Source organism: Lipotes vexillifer, unplaced genomic scaffold, assembly GCF_000442215.2.
Source record: "Lipotes vexillifer unplaced genomic scaffold, Lipotes_vexillifer_v1.1 scaffold505, whole genome shotgun sequence".
In the NCBI taxonomy this organism is placed as follows: Eukaryota; Metazoa; Chordata; class Mammalia; order Artiodactyla; family Lipotidae; genus Lipotes; species Lipotes vexillifer.
Window position 1 is genome coordinate 1,313,704 of NW_006785581.1, and position 26,619 is coordinate 1,340,322.

The window sequence follows — 26,619 nt, forward strand, 5'->3', positions numbered from 1 at the left end:
ATCCAAGGGCTTGAGCATCTGCGGGTTTTGGTATCCGAGGGAGGGGGGTCCTTGAACAAATCCCCCACAGATACCAAGGGACAACTGTGTTATTAATGCTAACAGCTTTTATTCTGACTCACTTCTTGCAGCAGAAAGCAAAATAGAGAAACTAGCCAAAACAAAGAAACCAATTTCTTTGTTTAGTTCTAATCCATAACTTAAACTAACAAGGTGGTTTGCAGACAGTGTGAAGAGTTTTAAAGACAAGGTACACAATGAGAGTTGTAGTAGGAAGTAGAAAATATGGTACACCATCCTTTAATAGTTTGGCAATATTTTGTTGCTCTCATTAATTTTTGGTGAACTAAATATTGGATGAATCTGTAGTTTTTTTTGTTTTTGTTTTTTGCGGTACGCGGGCCTCTCACCGTTGTGGCCTTTCCCGTTGTGGAGCACAGGCTCCGGACACGCAAGCCCAGCGGCCATGGCTCACGGGCCCACCCGCTCTGCGGCATGTGGGATCCTTCCGGACCGGGGCACGAACCTGCGTCCACTGCATCGGCAGGCGGACTCTCAACCACTGCACCACCAGGGAAGCCCGAATCTGTAGTTTTTTAAAGCAACGAGTCAGTATTCTGTTAGACTCTTGAGAGTTTCGTGGCACACCCATAACTGCTTTTATAACAAGTTCAATTTAGGCTCTAGTCTCTAAGTTATAATATTATCATATATTTGTGAAGCTTAGTTATTTTGTCTCAGCTCTAAAGAAGTGTTGCAGGTGAAAACTGAATAAGAAAAAAAAAAGTCGTGTTTCCCTCAGAGGTGTACTGAGGAGACAGTGTAATATCTGCATTGTTTTTATTTCTTTAAGTTGATTCGACAGTTAATTAGACCGGTCAGTGGACATTGGGATTTTGTAAAACTCACTAGTTCCATATATTAACTTCTGTTTGCAGAGTTAATGATTTACATATATTAACTTCTATAGCAGAAGTTAATGATTTACATATAGTGAAATTAAATTTAAATCAAGAATTTTTAATAATATTAGGAATTAGGATATTTAATAATGTCAGCAATAAGTGTATATAGGTTGCACACCACTTTACCCATGATGAAAAAGTTATTGAATGTACAGAATTCCTTACCTACACACTGTCCTTAAGGAATATCTAAATGTCATACCTGTTATTCTACAGATAAAGACCCAGAGGCTGGAGGTGGCCCTGTGTGGTGGCAAGAACACGGGCTGGGAAGGCAGGCATGGGTTTGAATTGTAGTTCCTTCATTAAACAGCTGCATGACTTTGGGCTAGTCAGTTTCTCTGAAATTTATTTTTCCCATGTCTTAAAATAGGGATAAATGTTTATATTTTAGGTTTGTTTTGAAGATGGAATGAGATGTAATGCATGAACTTGAAAGATACCTGATGATCAATAAATATGAGTTTTTTCCTTCTACTTTTTTGTTTCTTCCTGGGTTTGCTTCAGTACAGTTAATGCTTATTTATGTGTTCAGTTTAGCCAACTAGTGAAAAGTTTAGACTAACAGCATGCTCTTTAAACTCAAATTGGAATAGTTTGGATATTAAATATTTATTTAATTAAAAGTACTAATTTTTCTCAGTTGGCCGCATAATAGGCACTTAGTATATATATACTTATTTGTAACACATTTATATGTGCTTCATTGTTATAAGATGGCCTGATAAAAATGTCCATTTATTTATTTAGATGTAGAAGATCTTTATGAACCCGTGTCAGTTCCATTCTCATACCCTAATGGACTCAGTGAAAATACATCAGTTGTTGAAAAATTGAAACACATGGAAGCCAGAGCACTGTCTGCTGAAGCTGCGTTAGCTGGAGCGCATGAGGATCTGCAAAGAATGAAGTAATTTATCAATCTTATAGAAAATTAATTGTTTAGATCCCCAAAATAATATAATTCATAAAAAGGTAGTAGAATATGGTAAAATATTTCATATACTGGAAAGCACAGTGTAGATATTTAATTTCAATGATATTAAAGGTACACAGTATTTTTTATACATTGTGGATATCGTTGATTAACATAAAATTCTGTAGTTTTAGCTGTCCTCTTATATTTCTTTATAATTACTTCTGTACTAATGTTAATTGTTCTGGGGAGTGTTTTCCTCTTGAGTGCTTCTTGTTCCTTGATATTGCCTTCCTTTGAATTACCTTATTTCTAATAGATTTCTCCATTTTACTTTTTCTCTCCTGGACTTTTTAAAGTGTAGGGATTAATATTTTTTAGGCTTGGGGAAAATACAGGGTTGAAATTTTAGTTTTTAAAGAATCAAAATATAATTATGATGAAGTATATAATCAGAAAACCAGCTACATAGGATGGTTTTCTCTAGTGAGTAAATTAACATTCTGCTGGCTTAGTACTTGTCAGAATTTAATGTGCCTACGAATCATCTGGGTATCTCGTTAAACTAGATTCTGATTCAGGAGGCCTGAAATAGGTAGTGTCTGAGATTCTGGATTACTACCAAGTGTATATACCTCAAGCTTAACCTATTAGTTTTGTAAGTTGGTTGCTATTGCCCAATTACCCATTTTTGATGGTTTGCCAGAATGTCTAGCAGGAAAAATAGTATAGCTGATTGTAGTTTCCCTTTTTCTGAGATTTTATGCTGGGTAATCTAGTAACTAACAACTCTGTTATGTGCCTCTTGACACTCCTCTCCCATATATACCTCATAGATTCTTGATGTGTTGTTATCCGAGAAGGAACTGAGTTTTAGAGCCTGAGCGGATGGTGTTGATGTGTGTAAATAATTCCCAGTTTGGGTCTGCTTTCTGCCTATATAACCCTTCTGTGAGATACTGTGGTTTTAAAGAATATTCATAGCATTGGAATATGCTATATTGATTCAGCTGCTAAAATAAGATTTTGGAACAATAGAAATAATAAAGTTGAATAAAGTCATAGTGTGCTTATTTTGTTCACTTGAAAGATAAAAGTCATAGCCTGCAGTTGGCAGTGCTTTTGTGATTTGTAGAAGGAATGCTTCCAACTGGGTTTGAATATGCCATTGCTTAAGATCCAGCAGGGAGAGCTTTCCGTTGCTTAAGATAGAATGTGATTTAGAAGGCTCATCACACCCCGCACTCCCCTCCTCCCCCTTCCTCTTCCTCAGCCTCTAGCCTTTCCTTTTTTCATGGTCCAGTAAACTTGTCTCAAGAGTGTATTTCAAATTGATTACAGACAATTTGCTCAGGATTTTGTGATGAACGCAGATGTCAGAACCTGCTCGTCATCTACAACTGCCATTGCAGAGCTCCAGGAGGATGAGGATGGCGTTTATTTCAGCTCATACGGGCATTATGGGATACATGAAGAAATGCTAAAGGTTAGAAAAGAGCACAAATGTACCAAATCCATACTAAAGGAAAAATAGAGTAAAAAAGGTTCTTAATACATATGGGAGAACTGCTTTTTTGGTTTTTGGTTTTTTTTGAGAACTGCTTTTTAAATCTTTTTAGTGCTTGATAGCTCATCTTGCGTTGAAAAGATTATAGAAGCATCAGAGACACTGTAAATTCTGTTTAAGATCATTAGTAATCTTTATTATGAGATTACCTTTTGCTGGGAATAGAACATTCGGAAAAATTGCTGACGATTTTAATCTTCTCAAGAGCAAGTTTTAAATAGGAAGAAAAATACGTTTGCCTTTTAATGTGTGAAGGAAATGATTAATTTTAGTGTTTTAATTAGCAGTACTGACTTCAGTTTGGGCGAATAATAATTCTTTGGTACAAAGTTAATTATAAATAATTCTCACAGTTGTTACGGCATTACTTTTTTACATTTGAAATCATTGCTATATAGAAGAATTTCCTAAATCAGATACTTAAATTTGGTTGGTTTTAATTTTTATAATGGTAATGTCCATATAAACTATAAGTAGATTTCTAGGTATACCTGGTATATTATGTACATTTTATCATGTATTATAGATTATAAAATAGCGAAATGTTTTTTTAATTCAGTAAAAAATATCTAACTAGAGTAAAATAAATGTTGGAGTGTAAAAATTACTGAAAACTTTAATGTTTATCTCTGTGAATTTTAGATGCCACTACTTTTTTTCCTTAAAAAGCAACAAACGAAAAATTCCTTTCTGAATCCTTCCTCAAAAGATTGGTTTATTTTACGGACACCCCAAGACCGTGTTCCTTGAAACATGCCCATTTAAGATAACCAGGGGTAGTTAATGTGTATATATTTTGTTGAGTCAGTTTTGCAGGATCACAGAGTGGAGGTTTGCTGATTAATAGTAACTGTAATTACTTGGGGTCTTTTAAAGCAGTGTCATGTCATTTCTTTGCTAATGACTTGTCACGGTTGTGCTTTTTGTTGTCACTTGGGTAGTTGCGTAGCATTACAAATAACAGTTATCTTATAACTGTTGGTAAGTAATAAATTAAGTCCAGAGTGAATTTGTTTAAAAGAAATTGACATACTCCATTTTCCCTGTTAAAATTAATTTTATTGTGTCTAGAATATTTCCTTTAAAGGAGTTAATCTAAGCCCATGTTTGCCGTTTTAAATCACCCCATCAATTTAAATGCCATGAACCTTTAATGCTTTTGATATGGAAATTGTGTTGGGTTTTTCAGACAGATAAGGTTACTTGAGACTCCTAGAAGATATTACATCTGAGTGCTCTCAGTACAGTCATCAGGGAAATCCAGTTTGGACTTACTTCCAAATCTCTGTCCTGGACCCTTGTAGCTCTGTATCAACAACTAGAGGATCTTTACACCTGATGGAATATTTTAAGTCCTTTTGATGTACATGTATATTTAAGAAGTTCCAGCTGGAAGTTTCCAGTGCTGTGTTTTCACTTTTAGAGAATCACTTAAGACTCCTTATTAATAAAATTTTCCATGCCTTAATTCCCCTTTGCTGTTATACAATGTAACCATCTTCTCCTTGGAGATAACTTGATTAAGTCTTCATAGGAAATATGGATATATTTCATTCAAAAAGAACTATTTGTCCATTTTATGTTTTGTTAAGTTTATTCATACTGTGGATGAATATGAAATGTGCTTTATATCAAGCAATATTTCTTCTGTTTCTTATCAATTCTTAGCACACATAATTTGTTCAAGGTTGTGCTACTACTGGAGTCTCACCTGATCTTTATAAATAAATTAAAATTGAGAAGCCATACATACAGGACTTATTTTTATGCTTAGAATTGGCCTTGCTTTTATAACAATATTATTTGGATTTTTTGTTACTTACTAGTCACAGGTATTTTAAATGACACTTTTTTGGCATGTGTTGTGATTATAATTATAAATGAAGACAGTTTGTAATCTTATTTTCCAGAGTCAAGGTGAAGATAACTTTTTTGAATTCTAGAGATAACGGGATAGTAGTGGACATTAACTTTCAAAATGCTTTGCCACTTTATCTTTCTGAAGAAGAGTCATTGGTGCTAATCTTATAATTCGGAGATGCATCACTCTCCTTTTTTTCCCCCCAAGTAAAACATTGCTCATCGTGGTGAACATTTATCACAGATTATAGTACCATTAATTTTTCGTTACTGCATTTTCCTCATTGTATCTGCAGCTGACTCTTGCATTCTGTCCACCTTCATGAGCCTATACATTTAAAACATACTGTTACTTATATAGGTAAAATTTATAATACATAACTTTTCTGTTGTCTTTAGTCTTATACTTAAATTTTTTTAATATTTGTAGGAATTATTCCATTACACTGTACTAGCCTTAAAAGATTGTCTTGCTTCTTAATATTGCACTTCTAATTTTATTCTTCTTTTGTGCTGCTTAGTTTTACTAGGTTAGTGCAAAAGATAACTTTATTTCTGTTTATTACCTTATTTTATATTGAAGAGTTAGTCTTTTGTTAGAATACATTTTTAGAAATGGTTTGAGGGCTAGTGTTTGATTTGCTTGAATTTTCATGTTTAGTGAATTTTCCTCTCAAAAATTTATTTATTAAATTGAAGCTCTGCTATGTCCATGGCACTGTGTTTAGTAGACTTTGAATTTCACTGCACCAGGATGAGCATATGAGCAAAAGCAGATGGATATGTAGGAATAGACTGGATGAAGGATTGTAGTTGAGCTGAGCAGCAGTGCATGGATTTAGGACAGGAGTTGGGATGCTAGTGATTAAGTTAGAGCAGCGGCGAGGCAGTGTGATTGGTGAGAGCTTTCCGAGTGACTGCCTTCTTGACTGATGGTCACCCTTTGTAGGTTTTGTTGTGTCAGCAAAAAACACTGGTTACAGTGTAAGAAGGGTATAAAAATGGTAGAAATGTATGAAATGGTATGGGTTTTTTTAAAAAGACAGTTTTTAAATTAATTAATACCATGTTTAAATTCATTTAAAACATTAAATTCTCATAGTAATTCTTTTCTTTAAAATTTATTTATTTTTGGCTGCATTGGATCTTCGTTGCAGCACAGGGGTTTTCTCTAGTTGCGGCGAGTGGGGGTTACTTTTCCTTGTGGTGCGTGGGCTTCTCATTGCAGTGGCTTCCCTTGTGGCAGAGCATGGGCTCTAGGCTCAGCTTCAGTAGTTGTGGCACGTGGGCTCCAGTAGTTGTGGCTTGTGGGCTCTAGAGCGCAGGCTCAGTAGTTGTGGCGCACGGGCTTAGTTGCTCTGCGGCATGTGGGATCTTCCCAGACCGGGGCTCGAATCCGTGTCCCCTGCATTGGCAGGCAGATTCTTAACCACTGGGCCACCAGGGAAGCCCCATAGTAATTCTTAAAATACATTGAGGGAAAGATTTCAATTTTTAAAATGTGATTTAAAATTTTGTTTGTAAAGCAATTAGAAGTAATTCCATCAGAAAACATGGAATTAATTATGGAATTTCCCTTTTTTAAATCCAGCAATTAAGTAAAACAGCTTGCCTTTTAATTTCAGCCCTTCTTTGTACATTTTTTTAAAATCCCAGTATTGGCATAAAAGTTTTTTTGGAGGGTATGGACTGTGTAAAGTTTTATGTTGTAGTATTTAGTGTAACTACTTTTTTTTTTTTTTTTAACCTAGTGTGAAACCGAAAACTAGAATTCCCAGTCTGAGTTATTTTTTATCATACTCATTTTACTCACTTGGCAGCAGAGCCCCTTGCTGCTGAATTTGCTGTCAGCGTGTGTCTCAGCTGAGGTGATTTAAAAGGAAATCAGCTCTCTTCATGCACCAACATAAATGTTAACATTCAGTGCCTGCCTTGGTCACAGGTCATGTGAGACTCCAGAGTGGAGAAGTCTTGCAATATGGTATGTGGGGCTCAAGCAATTGACTTTTAGGCTTATAGGCTTTTTTTTTTTTTTTTGCGGTACACAGGCCTCTCACTGTTGTGGCCTCTCCCGTTGCGGAGCACAGGCTCTGGACGTGCAGGCTCAGCGGCCATGGTTCACGGGCCCAGCCGCTCCGTGGCACGTGGGATCATCCCAGACCGGGGCACGAACCTGTGTCGCCTGCATCAGCAGGCAGACTCTCAACCACTGTGCCACCAGGGAAGCCCTAGGCTTATAGGCTTTTAAGCATCATTTCCTACTACAGACATTTCTAGAAACAAAGCAGGATTATAAATCAGATAGGTGCTGATCAGTGACTTTCTTAGGAAACTATACTCAGTTGAGCTTCATTTTTCATATGTAACTGTAACTGTTACATCTATCTAGTTTGGTTTTTTTTTCCCATATTTTAACATAGTTCTACCACAGGGAATCAGGCTGTAGATTCCAGGCCCTATTTAAAGGAGTAAAACATCATGTTCATCTTCTACTAGCATTAATTATCACTTGAAGTCTTACAATGCATGTCAAGATGAAAATATGTACATTTTTAAGAACTTAGGTCTTATTTGACTTTCAGTGTTGTTCTTAAAGGTTTTCTTTGTGTGTTGTTGCTATTTCCATTCTTTGTTATTTTCTTTTAGGAAAAAAAGATTAGGCTTGGTTTTCCAGGCAAAATGTAGCTATGGAAACTAGAAGTGTGTGATAAATTAGCAAATATCTTCCTTAAATATTTTTATTTGTTCAGACTGTCCTGTAAACACAATGTCTTCATCTTTCTACCCTAGGACAAAGTACGAACAGAAAGTTACCGAGATTTTATATACCAAAATCCACATATCTTCAAAGATAAGGTGAGTAGCATAGACTACAGAATTGTACATTTCACGTGGATCTTGGGCAGCAGAAATCCTCTCTTAGGTCATCATTGTGATAGCAGTTGATTTCATGTACACTGGCTTTATTTCATGGAAAACTTTTATGATGCTGCCCTGTGGTGCGGTATACTGATAACAGAAATGCTGATTGGTGCTGTCATTCAATATACTCTTTTTTTTAAATTGAAATTAATTAAAATTAAAATTAATTTTTAAATTAATTAATTACAGTGACATAGCTTAGTTAAACTTTGCTTATCCAGATAATTTTGCTTAAACCATATTTTTGATTTACTGTGATTCCTATTCATTTCAAATGTATAAGCTCTATATCAAAGCACTTTTAATTATTATTTTAGTTTGTGTTAATTAGTTACAAAGTAATAATTTTAAGAAGTCATTATTGGTAGGTAGGGTCAAATATTGTAAGGTACAATTTATTTTATGTGCTTTCTTTTAAGACCTCATTTATTTACCCTTTTATGAGTTAACTTTATTTTTTAAATTTTTATTCTTGGCTACATTGAGTCTTTGTTGCTGCACGTGGGCTCTCTCTAGTTGCGGCTAGCGGGGGCTACTCCTTGTTCCGGTGTGCAGGCTTCTCATTGCAGTGGCTTCTCTTGTTGCGGAGCACAGGCTCTAGGCGCTCGGGCTTCAGTAATTGTGGCACGTGGTCTCAGTAGTTGTGGCTTGCAGACTCTAGAGCACAGGCTCAGTAGTTGTGGTGCATGGGCTTAGTTGCTCCACAGCATGTAGGATCTTCCCGGACCAGGGCTCGAACCCATGTGCCCTGCATAGGCAGGCGGATTCTTAACCACTGCACCACCAGGGAAGCCCTGAGTTACTTTAAATTTTACAGTTAGTGTTAATACTGCCTCACGTTATTTCAGAGGTTATCTTTCACTTTGTATATGGGTGGGTGTGTTAAAAATGTGTCATTTGTTTTTCCTCCCTTGTGAATTTTTCCATTTTTCTTCTTCACTTTCTCCTTCCCTCCCTCTCTACATTGGCATGGTTATCTAAAAGTTCAGGTTTTCTGTTTTTGTTCCTCCTCATTGGAAATTAGTCCACTAATTTAGTCAAATATATTATCGTCTCTGCCACTTATATACTTTTGCTTGGGAATTTTTCCCCAGTCTTTCTACTTCAAGAACATGTATATTGGTAACATCAGGTTTTTATAACTCCCCTTTCACCTCCATTTAAAAGATACTTCTAGGGGCTTTCCTGGTGGCGCAGTGGTTGAGAGTCCGCCTGCCGATGCTACGGGACACGGGTTCGTGCCCCGGTCCGGGAGGATCCCACATGCCACGGAGTGGCTGGGCCCGTGAGCCATGGCCGCTGAGCCTGCACGTCCGGAGCCTGTGCTCCACAATGGGAGTAGGCCACAACAGTGAGAGTCCCGCGTATCGCCAAAAAAAAAAAAAAAAAGATACTTCTATCAGGTTATTTCATGAGCTTTACGTGATGTTGCAGCAGTGATTAACAACCTTTATATGTTGAAAAGCTATTTCCCTGATTTTTATGTTGTTTGGAATATCATGTAGATTGGCTTTTCATTTTCCATACCTGTTTCCTAAGAGCGGTGTTTCACTTGTGATCTAGCCAAGTTGGACCTGCGAAATTTATATGGTGCTCTGATATCTTTTGGCCAAAGCATTACCTATGAGGTAATGATGGTGTGTGTTTCTTTGTTTTTGCTAATTCCCCTATAGACAAATGATTATTTTATTTTTAAAGTATTAGTTTTTATCAGTTATTTATACTTGACCTTTTTGTATGCTTCTTATATGTTTTTGCAGCAGAGACTAAGAATTTTTTTATAGTTTTTATGTTTGCACCGAAGTGCTGAAACAATTTATTTGATATTTGTCTAAAAAACCACATTGTTGGGCTTCCCTGGTGGCGCAGCGGTTGAGAGTCCGCCTGCCATTGCAGAGGATGCAGGTTCGTGCCCCGGTCCAGGAAGATCCCACATGCCGCGGAGCCTCTGGGCCCGTGAGCCATGGCCGCTGAGCCTGCGTGTCCGGAGCCTGTGCTCTGTAGCGGGAGAGGCCACAACAGTGAGAGGCCCGCGTACCGCAAAAAAAAAAAAATGTTGCCTTATATTTACAGTTCGATTTTGCCTAGATTTTTATTTTATTTTTTCCTTAATATGTTGTATAGAAATTAACCATGTTCTAGTCTGGGAATAACTAGTCCTGCCTGGCTTCTTAGGAACCATCTACATAATAATTTTAGACAGTGGTGAATCTCTGTGGGCTTCACTTGTAAAATGATTTTTTATGTATAGCTGATTCACTTTGTTATAAAGCAGAAACTAACACACCATGGTAAAGCAGTTATACTCCGATAAAGATGTTAAAAAATAAAATTAAAAATACAATGATTTTTTTAAACCTTTCTGGTTCTAAAACTTTATGATTTTTGTTTTTATAAAAGCACTATCATTTTCTTTCTTTGAGCCATCTTTTTAAAAATACTTTTTGATATGAATGCCATAAGAATTCCTTAAGTAAAAGTAGTTAGAAGTTTCTTTTTCAATATGCTCTGAATAAACTTTTTTGTTATATAAGAAAATACCGAAAAGGCACAAGTATTAGTAAACATAAGGTTAATCATTGGGAAATTAAGTAATTATGAATATTTCTATGTATATGAAGCACATCTTACTGGGTTCATAGACCTATACACAGTCCCTTTCTGCTTTTAATTTTTCATTTGTAACAGTCTTATAGAAATATTGTATATATTATACATTTTTGGACAAAATACGTGACCATGGAACACATAGAATGTTTAATTATTTTGTGTTCCACTTACTGCTTTTACTGAAGAGATTAAATCTGCCCAAGTCAGAAAGGGGCTTACTAATAAACAGGGAGTATTTTTCCTTAGTACTTTGCCTAAGATGCTTTCATTTAATTTATCAATGTGTAATTAATTTTGTTTGGCATTTGTGTTTTCTCAGAAGTATACTGTGATGTTAAATATATGTGTGTCAATTTCTAACTCTTTGAAGTATATTCAGGATATAATTTTCTATAATTAATAATATTAAGTAATCTAGAGCTTTCATATTTTTAAATGATTTGGGACACTTTTCTTTATATTATACTATGATTACAGATTTTAAAAATATATGACACATATTTAAATAGCATTTGATAATTTATAGAATACTTTCAAGCATGTTGTCTCATTGTTGCTATACAATATACTGATATGGTGTATTCATAGCAGGTATGTATTCGTCTCTGTTTTTCACATGAGGAAATTTGAAACCAGTAGGTTAATTGACTTTCCCTAAAACAGGCGGCTAAAAAAAAAGCAAACAAACGAGGGTTTTAGTCCTAGTCTAGTGCCCTTAACCCTGTGCCGCTACACTTTGAAACTGTTATGTTAAAATAGAATGAGTAATTAGGGTGGGATTCATTAGTCATATTTTAATTAACACTATTTTTCATATATAAGTCATATAATTTCTGTGTGCCATGACAGAACATGTTCATGAAATTATTTAAATATAGTTCTTTTAAAAAATGTATGAAATAACATGTTTTCTTAAGTTTTATTAGCATTGTTTTTGTTTGCTTTTATCTCCATTAGGTAGACAAATTTCATATCACAGCACTAGCTTCTGTATCATATTATTTAGTGAATGGTAGAGATTTATTTTTCAAAAAGGTGCTTATAATTTAAAATGTCTTCCTTCCTTCATTCCCTTCTCCCTCCATCCCTCCCTTCTTACTTCCTTTCCTTCATTTCTTTCTTAATATTGTTTTAATTCACAAAGCTCCTGTGGAGGACATATGGTTTCTCAGATTTAATTTAACTTTGGGTGGCGTAATTGTGTTATCACTCACTCATAATTAATTTCTATTTGTAGTTCATTGAAGAAATTCATAGTTAGGTGCCTTTTTTATGCTTTTGATTATTATCTAAGTTAAAATTGATTCACTTTTTGCTTTTTTTTTTTTTTTTTTAGAAACTGAATCACATTCCTTCATCATTTTATAAAATAATGTTAATGTATTCTGTTATCATTTCTACCTCTTTCTTTGATTCTACCAGGTTTTAGTTTATTTGCCCAACTACCTAAATCTGAGCTAGAGGTAATAAATAATTAGTATATAATTTAAAATATAATTTAAATATAGGCTTTAAAAAGCAGATTGACCTATGTATGTTTGAGTGCTACCTTTACAAATTACCAGCTCTATGATTCTGGATCTGTTACTTTCCTTGTTTGAGGCTCTCCTTCCTTCAGAAAAGGTTAAAAGAAGAATTTTATATATATATGCATATGTATATAAATTATATATGTGTGTGTACGTATAGTCTTAAAAAAGAACACACACTCTAATTGGAGTAAATGATACATACCCTTCTGTACTTAGCTTTTGTAGCTCAGCAATTTCTCTAAGATAATCCCTTATTAACATTATATTAATGGCTCAAAAACCCATGTAAAATTGTCCATAAATTGTTTTAAGTTATATTAGAAATAATGCTGCATGTAAAAATATAAAATATTAAAAATCTTTTATAAATATGAGAGTAGAATAATAAGATAAATTCCTAGCAGTGGCCTCCCTAGGTCAGAAAGGTTCTACCCAGGATGGTTTTAGTGCTGCCAACTTGTCTTTCCAGAAACAGTGTGTGGGTGTTGATATTCCCAAACACCATTGCGAAAGCCCTGTGCTATCAAACTTCTAAATTCCACACTGATCTTTTATTTTTAAATTTTGCAAATATCTTATTTCAATGAAAGTTCTTGGGACGTTATCACTTACTATTGTGTTATATATATATATTTTTTGTTTGTTTGTTTTGGTTTTTTTTGTGGTACGTGGGCCTCTCACTGTTGTGGCCTCTCCCGTTGCGGAGCACAGGCTCCGGATGCGCAGGCTCAGCGGCCATGGCTCATGGGCCCAGACGCTCTGCGGCATGTGGGATCTTCCCGGACCGGGGCACAAACCCATGTCCCCTGCATCGGCAGGTGGACTCAACCACTGTGCCACCAGGGAAGCCCGTGTTATATATATTTTTATATTTTATGCCACATAATATTTCAAACTGATATACTATAATCATACTATAAATATATATGCTCTGTGTTATAGTATTTTCTTGATGTTGTGGTTAATATATTTTATTTGTGACGTTAAAAAAATAGTTTTGTTTGCAGTGATATTGTATAGATTGCATCTTACAATTTTAAACTTTCTTGTGTGTGAAGTGGTTATGTTAAAATGTGCTGACTCACCCAGTTAGGCCACATGTGCAGGAACAGTCACATTCTCCCTGTGGAGCCACCTGGGCCTCGTCCTTCTTAGAGCAGTAGCCTTTTGACAACCTTATTTCTTCAATAGAAATTAGACTGTTTAGATTCTGTCTCTTCTGGAGTCAGTTTTGGTGTATTATATTTTCAAGATATAATGGAACAGGGCTTCCCTGGTGGCTCAGTGGTTAAGAATTTGCCCGCCAGTGCAGGGGACATGGGTTTGAGCCCTGGTCCGGGAAGATCCCACATGCCGTGGAACAGCTAAGCTCATGTGCCACAATCACTGAGCCTGCACTCTAGAGCCCGCAAGCCACAACTACTGAAGCCCACGTGCCTAGATCCTGTGCTCTGCAACAAAAGAAGCCACCGCAATGAGAAGCCTGCGCACCACAACAAAGAGTAGCCCCCGCTCGCTGCAACTAGAGAAAGCCCGCGTGCAGCAACAAAGACACAACACAGCCAAAAATAAATTAATTAATTAATTTAAAAAAAAGATGTAATGCAACAGACTTCACTTACACTAGTATACAATACAGAAGATAAAATGTGTAGGAACAGACTTAACTAATGTGCAGGACTCAGATGAAAAAGATTTTTTAAAACCCCAAACTCCTGAAGAACATAACAGATGATTTAAACAAATTGAAAGTCATACCATGTTCCTAAATGGAAAACACAAAATAAAATTGTCTGTGTTCCATAAATTTATATTTTAGTGCAATCCCTATAAAAATGCTAAGACTTAAAAAAAAACAAAGAAACCATAGACAAGCTGATTTTCTTGTTGTTGTGGGAAAATAAACATATAAAATTGTCCAGAAACACTGAAAACAATTGGCAGTGAGGGTGGACCAGCTTTACTAGACAGAAATTCTGCCAGGCTTCTATAATTAGAATAATTATTGGTACGTGATTGTACAGATTAATGGAGCAGAATAAAAATCTAGAAATAAACCAAAATATACACAGATCTCCAGAGGGATCCCTTCCTCTCCTCTGTCATGTGAGGACACAGCAAGAAGTCATGTCTCTGAACCACAAAGCAGGCCCTCACCAGAGTCAACCTGTGCCCTGATCTTAGACTTTCCAGCCTCCAGAACTGTGAGAAATAAATTTCCGTTGTTTACAAACCGCTCAGTTTATGGTATTTTTGTTATAGCATGCTGAATGAATTGAGACAGGGACTTTCAGCATTCACTAAAATTTCTGTGTCTTTTGGTCTGTCCCCATGACATAATCACCTCCGAAAGGCCCCAGCTTCTAATACCATCACCTTGGGGGTTAGTATTTCAATGTGTGAATTTTGGGGGGATGCAAACACAGACTGTTTAATAACATGTTGGGACAATTGATTAGCTTTCTGAACAGAAGTAAAGTTGGAACCATACCTCTTAGTGTATACTATGATTAAAAAAAAACAAAATTGTAGTAATGAAACTGTAAATGTACCAGAAGGAAGTGTGAATGAAATAGGAGAGAATATGGGCTAAGTTGGCCTAATTATGATCAAAATCCAGAAGCCATTAAAAGAAAAGATTAATGAGTTTGTTAATAAAGAATTTCTGCATAGCAAAGATCAGTTTAAGCAGAATCAAAAGGTGAAAAATCATATGCTGAGAGAAAACATTGCAAGTCATATTACAAAGGTCTGATCTTAACTAACAAGAGCTCTTATTTGATAAAATTTGATAAGAGAAATTTGGTAAGAGAAGGACTAACAACTTGGAGAAATGGAAAAAGGCTAAAATAGATGGTTCACATAGAACTACAGATGGCTCTACAACATGTGAAATATGTTGCAAAACCTCATGATAATGGAAATGCACATTAAATCTAGACCAGTATATCATTATTTTGTATTTGCTATATTGGCAGAAATCTGAAAGTTTGATTATATGGGCTAGTGTCACCTGTGAGGAAATTGGCCCTTACACATTGCTGATTTGAGTCTTCATGAGTAGAATTGCCATATGGCGGGTAATTTATGTTTAGCAGAATTACAAATATGTATATTCTCTCTGACCCAGTGTTTTTATTTCTAGGAATAGATTTACTCCTTTGTACATCTGTAGAGTTACTCATGTATGAATGGGATTAGGTATAATGTTATTTACAGCATTGATTGTCATGGTAAAATTTCAGGAACTACATAAATGTCCATCAGTAGAGACTTGGATCAGTAGATTATGGTACAACCATGATACGGAATCCTATACAGCTATATAAGAGAAAGAAGTTCTATAAAGTGATATGGAAAGATCTCTAAATTATGTTGTTAAGGAAAAAAGCAATGTGTAGCACAGTGGGTATAATATGCTTCCATTTGTGTAAAGGAGGGAAGGAAATACATATATAGTATTGCATTGTATATGCATAAAAATTCTTTTGAAGGATAAATAAGAAATACACTTTTTGATGTTTAAACTGTATGAATGTTTCACCTAGTGAAAAAGTAATTGTTGAAAAATATAATAGATTCTTAATTCTAGTTCTGTTTTTCTTACAGTAGCTTCCCATTACTCAGAATAAAATCCAAGGGCTTTATGTGATCTGACCCCTGCTTAACCCTGATCTCACCGCCAAGGAACCTTTCTCACCCAGCTCAGCCACAGTGGCCTTCTTGCTTTGCCTGGAATCTTGTGCTTTGCATTTAATATCTTCTATGGCTAGAAGGCACTTCCTCCAGATCTTTGCTTGGCACACTCCTTTACTTCATTTCCTTCTCTGCTCACATGTATCAGAGAAGTATTCGCAGACCTATCTAAAATTCTAAAAGAGTGTGTCCCCCCGCCCCTTGCTCTAACCTCTACTCTGTGCTTGAGTTTTCTTTATAACACTACTATTCTCTGTTAACATTCTCTGTTCTTTATTCTCTATTCTTTGTCTGTTCATTATCTCCCCCACAAGATTGTAAGCTCTGTTAGGACAGGGACTTGGTCTTGTTTGTTGCTGTACCCCATCCCCATGATCAATGCCTGCACTTAGTAATGCTCAGTGAATACTTATAGTAGAAGACTACTGAAATAATTTCATATTTTGAGACAAGTATATAGGGTTTCAGGTCATTGGTAGTGAAAGACTTAAGGCACTACAGTTTTCAGTAATTTCTAGTGTACCTCTGAGTATTTTGCTGAATGTGTTTCTTTGGTAATTAGTTTTTGTTTTTTACTATGAACCAAGCAGGTTTCACTATACTGTTCTGGGAAGAACTGTATGAAATTCTTGATTAGAAATAATTGCTCCCTGCCTATCCCCAATAACATCTTAAATTTGGTTTTTCTTATTACTTTCACCAATGATAATGAATATCATTTTTAAAAATTAAACTCTCAAGTTACTGAGTTCTAGAAGCCAGTTTGTTTTTATTGTACCTGTATTAATAAAATGAGTTGAACATTTAATTTTGGAAGTGGAGGGGTTATGGCAATATTCTATATCCATGATTCCTTTATTTTTTTTTACATCTTTATTGGAGTGTAATTGCTTTACAATGTTGTTAGTTTCTGCTGTATAACAAAGTGAATCAGCTATATTTATACATATATCCCCTCCCTCTTGTGCCTCCCTCCCACCCTCCCTATCCCACCCCTCTAGGTGGTCCCAAAGCACCGAGCTGATGTCCCTGTGCTATGTGGCTGCTTCCCACTAGCTAGCTATTTTACATTTGGTAGTGTATATATGTCCATGCCACTCTCTCACTTTGTCCCAGCTTCTCCTTCTATCCCCCTGCCCCGTGTCCTCAAGTCCCTTCTCTACGTCTGTGTCTTTATTCCTGTCCCACCCTTGGGTTCATCAGAACCAATTTTTTTTAGATTCCGTATATATGTGTTAGCATACAGTATTTGTTTTTCTCTTTCTGACCTACTTCACTCTGTATGACAGACTCTAGGTCCATCCACCTCACTACAGATAACTCAGTTTTGTTTCTTTCTATGGCTGAGTAATATTCCATTCATGATTCCTTTATAACCATTTTTTAATTGTACTGGATCAGGCTATCTTGCTTAATTCCTGCCACTCAAACTTGAGAAAGTTTATTTCTGTTAAAATTTAGAATTACTAATCCTAAATTAGAGCATACATACAATAAGGAAATAAAAAAGAGACTAATTCCCTCTTAATAAGTCTGTGGGAATTGCTTATTTCATATAAAACATTTCTTAAATTTACATTGTTGCATCTGATTGCAGCAGACTGTGACCAAAACAGTTACGAATTTAAAACAACTTAATGTAATTATATTTTCTATTTCCCCAAAGAGAAATTATTACCATATTTGATCGGTAAAGTTTAAATTTTTGTTATCTATTCCTAGCCAGAAACATCATCATATATGAATAGGATTTAAAGTATTAGACCTTCTCGATAACATCTGTTTTTTTATTACACCAGGTAGTTTTGGATGTTGGTTGTGGAACTGGAATTCTCTCTATGTTTGCTGCTAAAGCCGGGGCAAAGAAGGTTCTTGGAGTTGATCAGTCTGAAATACTTTACCAGGCAATGCATATCATAAGGTAGATGCATTTTATGGCTTGACTTAAGATTATTTTTAAATTTAATGATTAATATCAATTGATTTTCTTGTCTTTAATAGCTATCCAGTGCAGACTCAAGACACTTGTCTTTTAGTAAAAATTCATTCCAGAATAATAAGGTTTTAAGTTGGATTGACCTAGACATGTTTGAGCTATGAATAATCTTTTCATTGTTCTTCTCATTGATGAGAATTATTTTTATATAGTTTTCTGTCCTTCCAATTATGTCTATAGATATTCTAATTACAATAATATGAAATTAGAAATCATGGACATATAGGGCAGTGTTAGAAGACTTGCTACAAAACTCAATATATCAGTAGTATTTCCTTTAGCAAATAGCAGTTCAACTAAAAAGGCTAAGGATTATCTTTTTCTTTTTGACAACACTAGCCCTTGTGCCTCCTCAAAATAAGTAAATTCCAGAATGGCTACCAACTTAATTATGTTCTCTAAAAATATCTCCTCTCTTTGAGGAATTAAGTTAGTTAGGTTAATTGATCCGTGATTGATTTTACAGTTGGCTTATATCCTAGTAAGAAGACCTTCATTTGAATTACAGCTTTAAGAACTAGGTTTTGTTAGCTGTGTACTTAACCAAAGCATGTTAACATTTGGAACTTTGGAATAATTTCCAGAATAATTTTAATAGCAGGCTTCTTAGTGATTCTTTTTTCCCCCAGCTTGAGATATAATTGATACATAATATTGTGTGAGTTTAAGGTGTAAAATGTATTGCTTTGATACATGAATATATTACAGAATGATTACCACCATAGCATTAGCTAACACCTCCATTGTGTCACATGAAACAATTACCATTTCTTTTTTGTGTTGGAAACATTTAAGGTCTACTCTTTTAACAGCTTTTGCCATGCTTAGGTTAGATTCTTGGCAATGATTCTTAAATGGTCCTCCCACTGATACATATGTTTTATTCTTAAAATTGGTTAATATTGATCATTTTTGATTCATATAAAATTTAATTATGTAAAATGTTTAAATTTTTAGATTTTATTGCATTGAAGTCTAGTGTTGTGGTTAAGAGTGCAAAGTTTGAGTCAGACAGGTTTGAGTCCTTGCTCTGTCCCTTCCCTGTTGTTTGAACTTAAGTTAAATTATATCTAACCTCTTTGAAACCTCAGTTGTTCTACTGTCAAAATGAAAATAATGATGACTACCTTATATGGTCATGAGTAAGGTAAATAAGTTACAAGTAAGATATGCACTTCAGTCTCTTTGGCATATTGCCTGCCCTGGCATGTAGTAGGTATTCAGAAGTTAGCAGCTGTTATTACTAACAAGTACCAAATTAATGTTAATGAAAAAATGACATTGCTCTTGCTTAGATTTTTTCATAGATAGAGGTTTGTGGTTATTATTTTCATATTAGAGAATATGCATCTGTGTTGCATATGCATATGCAGTCCATAATCTAGTAAAGTTTTTTTTATTTTTTATGTTGCCGTTAACTACAACATCATCATTTTGGGGGTTCTATAAAGAGCACCCTCTCTTGCTTGTGCATTACCATCCAAACAGATGTGAGAACCACTGTCCCAAAGAAGAGATTGTTTTAGATGAATTATCAAAATTTTATTGTTGTGATAGTAAGATTACAGTAAGATATTTCTATTAGAAATTCTCATCTTATGAAAGACCATGTTCATTTATGTATTCATTTGTCATTTTTGATTTCTGTAAGGTGAGACTAGATGTGCTCTCATTTTAATTCCTTTATGGAAGAAAAAGATAGTGATAGCACTCATTTTATTTTGTTTTGTTTTCATTTTATTTCACAGAAGCCCTGATTCCTAGTGACTTTTTAGAAATATGTTTGTACAATGATTATAATCAAATTCATTGTGTATGAAATTTAGTGCTGGAGTGTATGGAAATTTTGCATGAGAGCATTTATTGAAAATGACTTAGCATGCAATTCTAGGTACTTAAATTTAACAAAAGTTGCTAACATTAACTTAGTACTTTCTATTTAATTTCTTTTGAAGTAGGTACAGAAACAGTACATATATATATATATATATATATATATATATATATATTTGTTTTTATAGAGATTAAGAAATTGAGACACAGAGACTATGTAACTCTCCTTATTTGTAGTGCGGCCAGGATTAGATCCCAGGCAGCCTGACTCCATGGTCCATACTCAAAGCCAATTTACTATGCTTTCTCTCCATTTCACTACTCACAGTGCATGTATTGGTTGCATTCAGTAGTTTGCTTTACTTAGAACCTATAGAGTTTGAAAATCAGACCTTTTTGTTTTGGATGAGCCAACATCGTACTTTTCTTCAAAGATGTTCTCCTTTGCCTTTTTTCCCCCACATCTTTATTGGAGTATAAATGCTTTACAATGTTGTGTTAGTTTCTGCTGTACAACAAAGTGAATCAGCTATATGTATACATATATCCCCACATCCCCTCCCGCTTGAGCCTCCCTCCCACCCTCCCTATCCCACCTCTCTAGATGGTCACAAAGCACCAAGCTGATATCCCTGTGCTCTGCAGCAGCTTCCCACTAGCCATCCATTTTACATTTGGTAGTGTGTACACGTCACTGCTACTCTCTCACTTCATCCCAGCTTCCCCTTACCCCCATGCCCTCAAGTCTGTTCTCTATATCTGCGTCTTTATTCCTGCCCTGCCACTAGATTCATCAGTACCGCTTTTTAAAATTCCATATATATGTGTTAGCATATGGTACTTTTCTCTTTCTGACTTACTTCACTCTGTAGGACAGACTGTAGGTCCATCCATCTCACTACAAATAACTCAATTTTGTTCCTTTTACGGATGAGTAATATTCCCTTGTATATATGTGCCACATCTTCTTTATCCAGTCATCTATCGATGGACATTTAGGTTGCTTCCATATCCTGGCTATTGTAAATAGTGCTGCAATGAACATTGTGGTACATGACTCTTTTTGAATTATGGTTTTCTCAGGGTATATGCCCAGTAGTGGGATTGCTGGGTCATATGGTAGTTCTATTTTTAGTTTTTTAAGGAACCTCCATACTGTTCGCCATAGTGGCTGTATCAATTTACATTCCCACCAATAGTGCAAGAGGGTTCCCTTTTCTCCACACCCTCTCCAGCATTTACTGTTTGTAGATTTTTCGTTGATGGCCATTCTGACCAGTGTGTGGTGATACCTCATTGTGGTTTTGATTTGCATTTCTCTAATGATTAGTGATGTTGAGCATCTTTTCATGCATTTGTTGGCCATCTGTATGTCTTCTTCGGAGAAATGTCTCTTTAGGTCTTTCCCCCATTTTTGGATTGGGTTGCTTGTTTTTTTGATATGAGCTTCATGAGCTGCCTGTATATTTTGGAGATTACTCCTTTGTCAGTTGCTTCACTTGCAGATATTTTCTCTCCATTCTGAGAAATGGAAATTCTGTCTTTTCGTCTTGTTATGGTTTCCTTTGCTGTGCAAAAGCTTTTAAGTTTCATTAGGTCCCATTTGTTTATTTTTGTTTTTATTTCCATTTTTCTAAGAGGTGGGTCAAAAAGGATCTTGCTGTGATTTATGTCATAGAGTGTTCTGCCTATGTTTTCCTCTCAGAGTTTTATAGTGTCTGGCCTTACATTTAGGTCTTTAATCCATTTTGAATTTATTTTTGTGTATGGTTTTTAGAGAGTATTCTAATTTCATTCTTTTACATGCAGTTGTCCATTTTTCCCAGCACCATTTATTGAAGAGGCTGTTTTTTCTCTATAGTATATTCTTACCTCCTTTATCAAAGGTAAGGTGACCATATGTGCATGGGTTTATCTCTGGGCTTTCTATCCTGTTCCATTGATCTGTATTTCTGTTTTTGTGCCAGTACCATACTATCTTGATTACTGTAGCTTTGTAGTATAGTCTGAAGTCAGGGATCCTGATTCCACCAGCTCCGTTTTTCTTTCTCAAGATTGCTTTGGCTATTCAGGGTCTTTTGTGTTTCCATACAGATTGTAAAATTTCTTGTTCTAGTTCTGTGAAAAATGCCATTGGTAATTTGATAGGGATTGCATTGAACCTGTAGTTTGCTTTGGGTAGTAAAGTCATTTTCACAATATTGATTCTTCCAATCCAGGAGCCTGGTATATCTCTCCATCTGTTTATATTATCTTTGATTTCTTTCATCAGTGTTTTATAGTTTTCTGAATACAGGTCTTCTGCCTCCTTAGGTAGGTTTATTCCTAGGTATTCTCTTTGTTGAGATGGTAAATGGGATTGTTTCATTAATTTCTCTTTCTTTTGTTAGTGTATAGGAATGCAAGAGATTTCTGTGCATTAATTTTGTATCTTGCAACCCTATCAAATTCATTGATTAGTTCTAGTAGTTTTAATTATGGTTTCAATTTCATTACCTGTGATTTGTCTTTTTATATTTTCTAATTCTTCCTGGTTCAGTCTTGGAAGGTTGTACTTTTCCAGGAATTTGTCCATTTGTTTCAGGTTGTCCATTTTATTGGCATATAGTTGCTTGTAGTAGTCTCTTACGATCTTTTGTATTTCTGCGGTGTCAGTTGTAATCTCTCCTTTTTCATTTCTAATTTTATTGATTTGCATCCTCTCCCCTTTTTTCTTGATGAGTCTGGCTAAAGGTTTATCAATTTTGTTTATCTTCGCAAAGAACCAGCATTTAGTTTTATTGATCTTTGCTATTGTCTTTCTTTCTATTTCATTTATTTCTGCTCTGATCTTTATGATTTCTTTCCTTCTATAATTTTGAGTTTTCTTTGTTCTTTTTCTAGTTACTTTAGGTATAAGGTAGATTGTTTGAGATTTTTCTTGTTTCTTGAGGTGAGCCTGAATTGCTATGCACTTCCCTCTTAGAACTGCTTTTGCTGTGTCCCATAGGTTTTGGATCATCATGTTTTCGTTATCATTTGTTTCTAGGTATTTTTTGATTTCCTCTTTGATTTCTTCAGTAATCTCTTGGTTATTTAGCAGCACACTCTTTAGCCTCCATGTATTTGTGTTTGTTACTGTTATTTCCTTTAATTGATTTCTAATCTCATAACATTGTGGTTGGAAAAGATGCTTCATATGGATTTCAGTTTTCTTAAATTTTCCAAGGTTGATTTGTGACCCAACATGTGATCTGTTCTGGAGAACGCTCTGTGTACACTTGAGAAGAAAGTGTATTCTTCTGCTTTTGGGTGGAATGTCCTTAAGGTATCAGTTAAGTCTATCTGGTCTGTTGTGTCATTTAAAGCTTGTGTTTCCTTATTTATTTTCTGCCTGGATGATCTGTCTATTGGTGTAAGTGGGGTGTTAAAGTCCCCTACTATGATTGTGTTACTGTTGATTTCTCCTTTTATGACTGTTAACATTCGCCTTATGTATTGAGGTGCTCCCATGTTGGGTGCATAAATATTTATAATTGTTATGTTTTCTTCTTGGATCGATCCCTTGATCATTATGTAATGTCCTTCCTTATCTCTTGTAACAGTCTTTATTTTAAAGTCTATTTTATCTGATATGAGTATTGCTACTCCAGCTTTCTTATGATTTCCATTTGCATGGAATATCTTTTTCCATCGCCTCACTTTCAGTCTGTATGTGTCCCTAGGTCTGAAGTGGGTCTCTTGTAGGCAACGTATATATGGGTCTTGTTTTTGTATCTATTCAGCCAGTCTGTGTCTTTTGGTTGGAGCATTTAATCCATTTACATTCCAGGTCATTATTGATATGTATGTTCCTATTACCATTTTCTTAATTGATTTGGGTTTGTTTTTTTTGGGTCTTTTTTATCCCTTGTGTTTCCTGCCTCCAGAAGTTCCTTTAGCACTTGTTGTAAAGCTGGTTTGGTGGTGCTGAATTCTCTTAGCTTTTGCTTGTCTGTAAAGCTTTTGATTTCTCCATCAAATCTGAATGAGATCCCTTTTGGGTAAAGTAATCTTCGTTTTAGTTAGGCTCCCTGGTGCCTAAGTGGACTGGGAGAGCGCTGGCCCTGTTCTCTTCCATGCCCCCCCACTCGCACTGTCCCCCCCAGGATCTCCCTGGTCCCCGCTGGACCCCTAACTGTGTGTGTGTCCCAGTGGGTGTAGGAACTCCTCTCCTCCCCCAGCCACCCCTCAGGGATGCCCGTCCGGGAGGTCCGGCCTTTACTTTTGCTCCCCCTTCCCTCCCTCCCATTCCCTCAGGACCCTCGTGGCTGGAGGGGGCCTAGGTGGGCAGAAGATCAGGCCCGGGATCTCAGCAAGCTCCTGGGGGCCCAAGTGGGCAGGGGAAAGCTGGCCACACTCCCTTTTGATCCTCTGCCCTCCCAGTGGTCCCCAATTTCCCCCTTCAGACATGGGATCCCTTCCCCTCCCCCAGCCACCCCTCTCACCACCAGTCCCGTCCTGCCTCCGCTTTTCCTCCCCCCTCACTACCCCCCGTAGCTCCCGTCCTACCCAGTCGCTGGGGATTCCTTCCATCCCCTTAGGTGTCCATGGTGCCCCACTGGTGTCTGGTAGGTGCCCTGGTTGTTCAGAGACGTGAATTCCGTGTCCTCCTAGTACGCCATCTTGACTCCAACCCCTGCCTTTTTTATATTGTGAAAAGATAGCTATTTCCATAGTGTTCTCAGCATCTCTCCTTTGTTTTCCATTCGAATATTTGAAATTTATACTGTGGGGTGATATAACCTCTGTTCTTCTGTTTGTGAATGTCCCTGTAGAAGAATATTCAGGAAACAGTTTATGTTAATATCCCCAGCATTTACTGGCCCATTATTCTACCAGTTGAGGAGGCAGAATAGCATACTTCTCTCAGCATCCGGAACCAAATGACTTGATTTCTAATTTTGGCTTTTTGACTATTTAGCTTTGTGAAAATGGGAAAATTGCTTAACTGCTTTAACCCTGGTCCCTTTTTTTGTTTTTTGTTTTTTTGCGGTACGCGGGCCTCTCACTGTTGTGGCCTCTCTCGCTGCGGAGCACAGGCTCCGGACGCGCAGGCTCAGCGGCCACGGCTCACGGGCCCAGCAGCTCCGCGGCATGTGGGATCCTCCCGGACTGGGGCACGAACCCGCGTCCCCTGCATCGGCAGGCGGACTCCCAACCACTGCGCCACCAGGGAAGCCCTGGTCTCTTCATTTATAAGATGGGGTTGATGGTAGTACCTATCTCACAAGATTATTATAAGGATTGAATCCATTTATGGTGCTTTACAAAGTGGCTGACATGTAACTGCTTACTAAATGTTAGTAATTATAGTAATATTAGGTGATAATTGTAGTGGTATGTTTGGCTTGGCACCAGTGCCTCCAGTAATACTTTACATTTGGTTGGTAATGTTTCTAAAATGATCATTTCTTGCAGCTATGCCACCAACTTATGATGCCTCTCTTTTGTACTCTTCCTGTTTCAGTCTGTTCTCTTGCTCCGTGAAGCTTCAGGCACTAGCAGCTGTAATCCGTATTCACTCTCCTCCCTCGAAATCCCCCCTCAGCTTCTCTTATACTTGTCTGTTATTGCACTGGAGTTTTCTAGAACTCTCATCAGCCAGCGAAAGCAACTCTTCTGATTAGCAGGCTGTGATTGTCTTTAGCAGTTCTGAGGCTTCTTTCTCTGTCAGAAATCTGTACGCAGCAGGATTTCTCTACAAGTCCATAAGCTTACCTCTGAAAAAAGTACTTTAAATTCTAAAAGATGGATACTTTTAAAATACATGTTTCATTATTCTTTTAGATATATTCGACTTACAGTCCTTGAATTGTGTTCAAAATAATGATAAAATAATTTTTATTTCTTTTCTTTGTTTAAAAAACAGATCTAACATTTCTAAAGAAATGAGTGTAGAATGGAGTAAGTTTTGGCTTTAACGTAAACTGATATATATATATTAGGGCTTATATACATATATAAATTATTTGTACATAAATTGGGACTTAAGAAAGTCAGGCTTGCAGTTCAGAGGTTGTAGACATGAATAAAGTAGAATATGGATTTTTAAAGATGTTATATTAACAGGGGCAAATAGAACTCAAAGTGAATATGGAAGGAATGAGAAATTGTTTCTTTTTCTAGCTGTCACATTCCAGTGAATGATCATTTCAGAAACATAAAGTTACCTAAGGACAGCAAAGCTATTCAGTTGCCAGACAGTTGTATCCAGTGTTCACCCTCAGGAAGCAGAGGTAGCTTCTGGCAATATTTTTACCATTACTCTGGCTGCCTTTGGTTTCTCATTGACTCTGCTGTGGAATAGCTCATTATTCAGACTTTTGGATGTTATTGCAGAGGGGTTTTCATGAGAAGATTGATCTATCATATGGCTACAATGCAGTGCTTTCAATCTCAGTATGACATTAAAGATGCAGTCTTTTATATTGCCTGTGTCTAGAATACTGTTAAAAATGAATCATTAAGAAAAGCCTAGGTCTGTTGTCATATTTATGTAAATGTCCTTCTCTGGGTTCTAGGATAGGAGCTTTATCTTCTTAATATTTTTATCCCTATAACACCTGGCAAAGTGTCTTATACATGGTAGATACTTAGTGAAAGGTTTTTGAGAAGAAAAAGTAACTTAATGAATTTAAAGATAGTGGTGGTATATATAATATTTGGAACAAGATCACAAAATGCACCGGATAAATCCTTGA

At 36.2% G+C, this 26,619-nt stretch overlaps 1 protein-coding gene across 4 annotated transcripts in view; it reads left to right on the top strand.

Annotated features, from left to right (window-relative positions):
• PRMT3 (protein arginine methyltransferase 3) overlaps nt 1-26,619 on the top strand; it is a 134,959-nt gene that overhangs the window by 7,986 nt on the left and 100,354 nt on the right. For all 4 annotated transcript variants that reach the window (XM_007457629.1, XM_007457626.1, XM_007457628.1 and 1 more), the window contains 4 exons: nt 1,716-1,875; nt 3,223-3,367; nt 8,099-8,164; nt 17,868-17,989. In XM_007457629.1, the coding sequence (XP_007457691.1) occupies nt 1,716-1,875; nt 3,223-3,367; nt 8,099-8,164; nt 17,868-17,989 (493 nt within the window). The remainder of the gene's footprint in view (nt 1-1,715; nt 1,876-3,222; nt 3,368-8,098; nt 8,165-17,867; nt 17,990-26,619) is intronic.